Source organism: Arvicola amphibius, chromosome 5, assembly GCF_903992535.2.
Source record: "Arvicola amphibius chromosome 5, mArvAmp1.2, whole genome shotgun sequence".
In the NCBI taxonomy this organism is placed as follows: Eukaryota; Metazoa; Chordata; class Mammalia; order Rodentia; family Cricetidae; genus Arvicola; species Arvicola amphibius.
Genome location: NC_052051.1, coordinates 44,880,592 through 44,890,191, shown reverse-complemented (window position 1 = coordinate 44,890,191; position 9,600 = coordinate 44,880,592). Strand labels below are relative to the sequence as shown.

Here is a 9,600-nt window from a genome sequence, read left to right as displayed (position 1 = left end):
AAGTGAGGACCAGGCTCCAAAACTGTTGTGACCAAGTCTCTCCAGTCTTGAGGGATAATTCTATTACAAGTTGACCATGAGTTTAACATTTGCTTCAAAAAAAGGTGAATGCATGTCATATGAGATAATGGCTTCCTTGAATCTCCTTAAATCTAACATTTCCACCGGATTCCAGTGAGTGCGTAAACAGCCCTGGGGAGAGCTGCCATCTGACAGTTCCTAGAAGGTGACTGGACAAATGAAGGTTGTTTGTTTGAAAACCCTAGGCTATTCCTCTCTAACCTTGTAATGCAATACTGAAGTTGGTTCTCCATTAAATTCCTCTATCTGGATCTGAATATCTCTATGATCTGTTTTAATAAGTTTTTCCAAGACTGTATCTTGATATTCATAACAGCCAACTTTATTAGCAATAAACCGTGAATTATCAAACCAACAATAAAGATGATCAAAATTATGTCAATCCTGGGTAAATTGCTCATCCTTCATTTAATTGCTTCAATTTTAAACCATCCATGTGTAATCATACAGAGACCTAGCTCCCTCCATCGTAATAGTATTTCCCATTTTTTAGCATGGGAAAAACTCTCTCTTTTAACTAGTTCCCCCTTTAAGAGTGCCCAGTTGTCTCACCAAACTGCTGATGATTGAGTGTGAAGCTGCTGCTGCGTAGATGTTTACCCTGAGAACACAGGTGGTGAGCAGTCTGGGTGAGGCCAGATGCAGCTGCCAGCATGGAGCTCTGAGCTGAGAGTGTGTGGTGCTTGCAACAACAGAAGCCTGAGCAGCCGGTGTCAAGGCAGCTACCTAGTGCGGAAGTAGCTCAAGGAGAGGGTTTAGGGGAGGCTCACAGCCCACGGGGTAGGGGGATCTGGCTCTCTGAAAATAACGCACATGGGATTGTACAGAAAAAGCACTTGTGGCAGGAGCCAGTCAGTCGGTCTAGGGCAGGTAAGTCCTGTGGCATCAGGAACCCAGCTGCTTCTGGAGTTTAGGTGGCAGCTTGAGACTGTATTAGAGAGGCTACAACAGGAAAATTTCAAACTCGCTCAGAGGTTTGGAGAAAAAAAGAAAGACAACCTAGCTAGTGGGGCAGTGAGACTGGCGGGAGACCCCATGTGTGCCAGTGGCTGCAAAGCCACAGGCAAGAGTTTTGTGTGTGTGTGTGTGTGTGTGTGTGTGTGTGTGTGTGTGTGTGAATTCATGCTGTAAAGTTGGGTGTCAACTGTTATACAAATTCTAATTGGTCTTAATAATAAAAACCCAGAGCCAGATATTGGGGCAAATGCTGAAGCATCTGAGATAGAAAGGAACAAGCCACAGTTAACTGTTACCTTCCTAACTTCTCAGCCGAAAGAGGGGCTGACCTCACGTTTCCTCCCACCTTATATTCCTCTCTCCACCTAGCCATATCATTTCTGTCCGTCTATACAGACCTCCAGACCGCTGTGGTTAACTGGTGGCTAGCTCTACCCTCTGATCTTCAGGCAAGCTTTATTTGTTAGAGTACAAATGAGACATCACCACAGCTTACCTCCCATGTTCAACACCTTGAGTTTGACCCCAGCATTTCAAAATAAATAAACCATAAATATATAGTTTCATATAAAAAGAGAAAGGCTGGAGAAACGACTCATTAATTAAGAACACTTACTGCTCTTGCAGAGAACCTCAGTTAGGTTTTCTACACCCACATGGAAGCTCACAATCATCTGTAACCCAAGTCCAGGGATCTAATAGCTTCTTCTAGCCTCTGCAGGCACCAGCATGCACATGGAGTACATCCATACATGCAAGTAAAACATATTCAAAAAGCATCTTAAAGTAGTACTAATGCTAATGAGAGAAAAGAAATGCTCCCATCTGATAGTCCTTCATATGTTTTTGACAGATTTTGACAGACACTTGTCATTCAAAAGCGCCTTGCTGGGCTGGGAAAGGAATCGCACCACTAATTACCCAAGAGAAAAAGAAAGAAGAAAGGGAAGAGGGAAGGGAGGGAGGAAGGAAGAAAGAAAGAAAGTGTTTATTCCTATAGAATACATAGATATTCAGAAATATAGAAGCCGGGCGGTGGTGGCGCACGCCTTTAATCCCAGCACTTGGGAGGCAGAGGCAGGCGGATCTCTGTGAGTTCGAGACCAGTCTGGTCTACAAGAGCTAGTTCCAGGACAGGCTCTAGAAACTACAGGGAAACCCTGTCTCGAAAAACCAAAAAAAAAAAAAAAAAGAAAGAAATATAGAAAACAGTAGTCCTGAAGGTCTTTCAATGGAGCATTGTCAGTGCATAAAAAAATTTCATTTAGCTATATTTATACACAGACACATTGTGCTCTAAGTCTTTCTAGGTAATAGTTAATAGTATGATTCTTTATGACTTTTTCAGGACACCCTTACTGCTATTTTGCCCTCCACTCTTCATCTGTATTTATCTCCCTCCCCATCCCTAATTAGAGCTCCCTTTTCCTCCCCTTCCTCCATTTCCCCATCAGATCACTGGTACCCTGCTATTCTTCTTGCTAGTGTTCGCCTGTTCCCAACCATGGCCATGGGCCCTTGTGACTTTCCTGGTTTCTGCAGTTGATGTCATTTAATTCTGATGTTCCTCTGTTTATTTTTTGTGCAAGTGTTTATTGGAGATAGTGAGGCACTGAATTCACCTACTATTAATGGTTGATGTTAATCTGTGCCTTTAAATCTAGTAGTACATTTTAAACATGAAATTGGGTGCCCTAGAGTTTAATGCCTATACATTTAGGATAGTAATAGCTTCTTGGTTAACTGTTCCCTTAATTAGAATAAAGTGTTCCTCTTCATCTCTTCTGATAGGTTTTAAAGTCTACTCTGTCAGATATTAGGATAACCATGCCTGTTTGTTTCCTAGTCCTATTTGGTTGGAGTACTTTTGTCCATCCTTTTACTCTAAGATACTGCATATCTTTAAAGTTAATATGTGCTTCTTCTAAACAATAGATAGATGAATTTTGTTTATTGACTAATTCAGTCAGCCTGTGTCTTTTAATTGGGAAATTGAGGACATTAATATTTAAAGTTATTATTGAAATGTGCAGTGATATTTTGTTTGTAATCTAAGAAATAAAGCTTGCCTGAAGATCAGAGTGCAGAGCTAAGCTACTAGTTAGTCATAGAGACCAGGTAACTAGTGGCACACACATTTAATCCCAGCACTTGGGATCACAGGCCTTTAATCCCAGCATTAGGGAGGTGGAGACAGGAGTGATATGGCTGGGCAGAGAGAGGAATGTAAGGTGGGAGGAGACAGGAGCTCAGATGCAGTCTGAGAATTTAGTCTGAGCATGCAGTCTGTAGTTTTGTAGAAACAGCATTCAGTCTGAAAATTTGCAGAGACAGGATTCCCCCTTCCATCTCTGAGTATTGGTAGAGGTAATAACTCTCTAGTGGTTGGCTGCTCTGCTTCTCTGATCTTTCAGCATTATCCCCTATATCTAACTCTGGATTTTTATTATTTAAGAAAAATTAGAATTAGTCCTATAGAAATGTGCATTTTAATTGTAGTAATTGTGTTGATTTTGAGTGTTGTTGTGTTCTCAGAGGTATTTCATGTCAGTAATTATGACTTTCTTGGCTATGCTCATTTCTGTCATTAGTCCAAAATATTGCTTCTTGTATTTTCTTAGAATTGGTTTATTGGATATAATTTTCTTAGGTTGTTTCTACTATGATTTTAGCCAACCAGCATGGCTGGTACTTCTGGGTTCCAGACCACACACATGCAGATAAACCCTTAGGAAAAAATACCAAGCCACCCCAGGGACCTTAAAAGGCCCTGCTTGACCCCCATGTGGCATGGTTGCATCACCTACGTATGATGCAGCTATGTAAGCCCTTGCGCGCATGCGTGAGCTTTGTCATCTGCGTATGATGTAGCTACCTCATCTCCCTGTGCATATGCGCTAGGCACCCTTTAAAAGCTGGATGTATCATCTTCAGCCCTCTCTTTCTGCACACTGATGTCACCAGGCCTGTACATGTCTCCTCTAATAAATTCCTAAGCAGGTTTGTTGCATGTTTTGTGCTTCCTTCTCACTTGTGCCAGGTAATTTCATTGGTGCCGTGAGACTCAGTAGGCTCTCCTGCCCCTCTCCCAGGGTCAGGATCCAGAACCAGGTATTTTTTTTTTCTACAACAACCACATGTTCTATCTGCCTGAGTGCAACCTCTACCCACTCCACTGACTTCAATTGGTGATTTTTCTGATTCTGGTCTACTTAACCATTTCTCTGAACCCAAGGAACTGACCATTGAGCTCCGGAAATCTTTTAGTGTTCCTAGAAATGGAGGGAAAGCCCCCAACCATGGCCCTCATGGCTATGGTTGAGCCCTTCACTGACATTCATCTCTGGTTTTTTCCCATAGCTAAAAACCTATCAGACAACCCAGGGTAGTCTACCCACGCTAGCACTGCATATGCTTAGCAGTGCATTTGCCTTGGGGCCTAGGGTCCCTCAGATTTTTCTTTTTCTTTTCTTTTGGACCACTCACAAGTGGTTCCCACCATGAGAGACCACTCAGAGCAGGCTCTAGCCTCTCTGGCTTCCGAGTCACCCTGACCAGAGCCAGTCAGGCTTCAACACTCTGCCTATAGAGAGGAGACATCTTCCAATAAGCCTTGTGGTGTCACCGTTCTCACAGGTTTTCATGGTTTCAGCTATAGGTAACAAGCCATCGAAGACCGTCAATTCAACCTCTCCCCTGGGATGCCTTTCAGAGGCCCTGAAACCCCAGGCCTTAATGCCCTACTTACAGATTCCCACACCTGTCCATCTTTGCTTGGAAAAAAGGTCTTGTTACCAATTAGATAACAATTTAAAGTGCCTGCCTAACAGCACCTTTGATCCTGATATTCTACAGGAGTTTTCTAACTACTGTCAGCACACAGTTAGAGGGAAGGAGTGTCCTTATATCCAAGCCTTTTACTATCTAAGCTCTAAGCCTAAGCCCTCAGTCCTTGCAAGGTGTTCACCTGCTCACATGTTCCTGGCTCTGCCATCTGAGCTGGAAGAACCTTCTACTTCTGCTCTGGACCCAGCTTGTAAACCCCACCTTCCTGACCTCAGCAGGCAGCTACTTCTGCTTCTTCAGCTCCCACTCGGGACCCCACTAAGGAACTCACACCTTTCCAAACTCAGCAGACAGACACTTTCACTTCTTCACCTCATGCCAGCTTGCCGCCTGCCTCACTACCTCTTTCTGCTCGTACCCTCACAGGCTCTGCTGCCCTCTTCAGCTCTCCCCCACAACTAACTATTCCATCAACCCCACGGGATCATTTCTCCTCTCTGGTGCCAGGCCGCAACAGCCGCCTGGCTCTAGCACCCACCTTTACCCCTCCTCTCACAGGCTCACATGCTGCTATGGAACCCAACCCTGTCTAAGAAGCCAGCTGCAGCTCTTTTGTTGCAAGACGTGGACAGTGTAGATGGATTGGTTAGGGTACACATCCCCTTCTCCCTCTCAGAACTCTCCCATATAGAACAAAAACTGGGGTCCTGTATGTCTAATTCTACCTCTTTCATAAAGCAATTCCAATACAGTACTCAGCCTTATAATCTCACCTTTCATGATATCTGGTCTAGGTTAGCCAGCATGGTCTTTTAGGACTTGGAATGCATTGCTCTAAGATATTCTGGCTTTCACAGTTTCCATTAAGAAACCAGATGTTAGCCGGGCGGTGGTGGCGCACGCCTTTAATCCCAGCACTCGGGAGGCAGAGGCAGGCAGATCTTTGTGAGTTCGAGGCCAGCCTGGTCTACAAGAGATAGTTCCAGGATAGGCTCCAAAGCTACAGTGAGAAACCCTGTCTCGGAAAACCAAAAAGAAAGAAAGGAAGGAAGGAGGGAGGGAGGGGGGAAGGGAGGAAAGGAAGGAAGGAAGAAACCAGCTGTTGTTCTGATGTGTTTTCCTTTATACGGTCACTTGAGTCTTCTCTTGCAGCTTCCAATGCACTTTCTTTGTTATGTATACTTAGTGTTTTAACTGTGAGATGGTGTGAAAACTTTTGTCTTATCTTTTTGGAGTTCTGCATACTTCTTATAGCTGTATGGGTGTGTCTTTCCTTAGTTTGGGAGGAGTTTTATTCTATAATTTTGTTGAAGATCTGGTCTATGAAACTGACTTGGAATTCTCTCTCACTATGCATATAATTTGAAGGTTTGATCTTTTCATGGTGTCCCACATTTCTTGTCTGGTCTTTTCCTGTGGGTTTCTCATATTCTTTGCCTACTTTGTCTAGATCTTCTACTTTAAGTCCTGATATTTTCTCTTCTGCTCAATCCATTCCATTAGTAAGGCGTTCCTTCGAGTGTTTTGTATATTTGTTTACTGTGGGAAGATGTGTTGCTGTGATTGTTGTAATAAATAGCCGAGTGGCCAGCTGAGGAGCCAGCCTGCAACCTGCCGGGGAGGCTCTGATAGGCAGAGCTGGTGGAGCATCCGCGTCAAACCTAGCACTGGAGGGTTCCGGTTGAGTAGGCTGGGGAAGCGGGACATCACTCTGGAGCCCTTCTCCTTGCCCTGGCAGTCTCAGGGGCTCGCAGGGCAGAGTAACCCGTGCCCCACCCCTTTCCTGTCATCTTTGAGCCACCGCAGCGACAATCCGAAGAGGGCGCATCACAATAGGGCGGTTTATCTGAGCAGGCTGGACCTCTATGAGGGAGAAGGAAATGGAACACTTACACATCTAACTGTCACTGCCTCGCGTGTTGCTAAGAGAGGAGTCGACCAGACTAAAATGAGTCTGCATGGTGCTAGTGGGGGCCACGAGCGATCAAGAGATAGTCGAAGGTCAAGTGACAGATCACGAGATTCATCTCATGAGCGAGCAGAGTGTCAGCTTACTCCTTGTATTAGAAATGTGACTTCACCAACACGACAGCACCATGTTGAACGAGAAAAAGATCATAGCTCATGTCGTCCAAGCAGTCCTCGTCCTCAAAGAGCGTCCCCGAATGGCTCCGTGAGCAGTGCTGGGAGCAGCAGCAGAAACAGCAGTCAGTCGAGCTCAGATGGTAGCTGTACGACATCCGGGGAGATGGTGTTTATGTATGAGAACGCAAAAGAAGGCGCGCGGAGCGCGAGGACGTCTGAGCGAGTGATACTGATAGTAGATAACACCAGATTTGTTGTGGACCCGGCCATTTTCACCGCACAGCCAGATACAATGTTGGGCAGGATGTTTGGATCTGCCCGAGAACATAATTTCAAACGTCCTAATGAAAAGGGAGAGTATGAGGTGGCAGAAGGAATCGGGTCTACTGTGTTTGGAGCTATTTTGGATTACTATAAGACAGGAATCATCCGCTGTCCTGATGGCATATCTATTCCTGAGCTGAGAGAAGCATGCGATTACCTTTGTGTCTCTTTTGAATACAGTACAATTAAATGTAGAGATCTCAGTGCCCTTATGCATGAGTTATCAAATGATGGTGCTCGTAGACAATTTGAGTTTTATCTGGAAGAAATGATCCTCCCTCTCATGGTAGCGAGTGCCCAGAGTGGGGAACGAGAGTGCCATATAGTGGTGCTTATGGATGATGATGTGGTTGATTGGGATGAGGAGTATCCACCACAGATGGGAGAGGAATATTCACAAATTATCTATAGCACAAAATTATATAGATTTTTCAAGTACATTGAAAACAGAGATGTGGCCAAGTCAGTTTTGAAGGAGAGGGGTCTTAAGAAGATTAGACTGGGAATAGAAGGCTATCCTACCTACAAAGAAAAAGTAAAGAAAAGGCCAGGAGGTCGCCCAGAAGTCATTTACAACTACGTCCAAAGACCCTTTATTCGAATGTCCTGGGAGAAGGAGGAAGGAAAGAGTCGGCATGTAGACTTTCAGTGTGTGAAGAGAGTAAATCTATCACCAACCTGGCGGCGGCTGCCACAGACATTCCCCAGGACCAGCTGGTAGTCATGCACCCTACTCCAGCTACCCCGCCTCGGGCATTAATGACCTCGATCCTGATACACAGAATCAAATGCTGTGGTGCTGCTGTTCCTGAAACCATAGCATGCTACTCTTCACAGTGACGTCACATTCCTCATTCTGCACTGCCAGGCCACTTATCTTCATTGTGAGATGCACGTGTTTAGGATACTGCAGTGTAGGCTTTTTTTTAAAGACCAAAGGCAGCTGAATGGTTTTTTTTTTTTAATGAGTACAACTTTAGCATCCTGGTTCCAGTTCTATAAATGCATTTGTTTACCAGTAGGTTTGTGGAATTGGTTCTTTGTACGGGGACAGTCCTTTTTCATACATCTCAGTCTTCTCGGAAGTCCTGGGAATTGGCAGCTGGGGTACCTTCACTGTAGATTGATACTCATCATGCCCCGGATAAAATTCATACTATTAAGAGTTGTACTTTATAGACGGTGGTTAAATGGAGCTGTTGAAGCCATGTTAGAGCGGTGGTGCACAGTGTAACACAAGCGCTTCTGTCAGAGTATTCCTCAGTACAGTATGGGTAGTTGGCCCACAAGAAGCAAAAACATATTTATCTTGAGTTTGTTTAAGTGATGAGGAGAGATCTGATGCTCCTAATGTCGGTTCACTCATCTCTAGAGCCTGAACCCCTTTACAGTGAGTCATGTGCAGGAAGGGTGAACATCAGGAGACGGTTTACTGTCCAATCTGCCTTACCCTTTATCAGCTCAGATATTTATTTACTAATGCTTTTTTTCTTAAGAGTTATGGGATAGGAAAATGAACTGTTTGCTCTTTATTTACTAAATGATTGTAAACTCGAGTTTTTCATCAAAATAAAATTCCATTTTTTTAAAAAAGCTGAGTGGCCAATAGCTAAGCAGGGGAGGATAGACATGGTTTCTGAGGAGAGAGAGGAAGAGGAGGAAGAATCTAGACACTTGGATTTTTGCCAGCAGTCCCAGACCAAGTCAGATTTACTATACTAGAAAGAAGTAACTGAACCACATGGCAGAACATAGATTATAGGTTAATTAAATTATAAAAACTAGCTGGAAGAAAGTCTAAGTTAAGGCCTGTAGGGCCCACAGGTCTACCCTTCCTTTCTGAATTTATCTTGAAGACAATTTCTGGCCAGCCATCTTGTTGCAATTTCTAGCTAAACATCCTGTTTGTTCCTGTGCTCCCTCTGCCCTCCTGGTAGTTAGCTATAAGGCCATTGTTTACTCAATTTTGGGCTTAGTAATTTCCCACCTTCCTGGGGGGAATTCCATTGTGCAGCAGCTAGGTATATAAAGTTTTTCCTAAGCTTGGATAAATGGCTTTTGGCATTATCTCTTCATGAATGACCCACGTCTCTTGTGTGTTCGTTTAATCTCCAGGCCCTTTATGGCTCATTTAAACTGGTTAACTGAGAAACCCAGATGGGTTAAACAATGGCCTTTAATGGAAGACAAACTGCAGGCTTTAGAACAGCTGGTACAGGAGCAATTAGATGTCTACCATATTGAAGAATCAACCAGCACTTGGAATTCTCCGGTACTTGTTGTTTAAAAGAAATGTGGAAAATGGAGAATGGTGACAGATCTAAGAGCTGTCAAAAAGTTTATCCAACCTATGAGCCCTCTACAGTC

At 44.0% G+C, this 9,600-nt stretch overlaps 1 protein-coding gene across 1 annotated transcript; it reads left to right on the top strand.

Moving 5' to 3' along the window:
- Positions 1-6,736: 6,736 nt before the first annotated feature.
- LOC119815190 (BTB/POZ domain-containing protein 10-like) lies at positions 6,737-8,073 on the top strand. The gene is given in 2 exon segments (XM_038331367.1): positions 6,737-7,891; positions 7,894-8,073. Coding segments are annotated over 2 exon segments (1,299 nt in total). The 5' UTR covers positions 6,737-6,772.
- Positions 8,074-9,600: the final 1,527 nt, after the last annotated feature.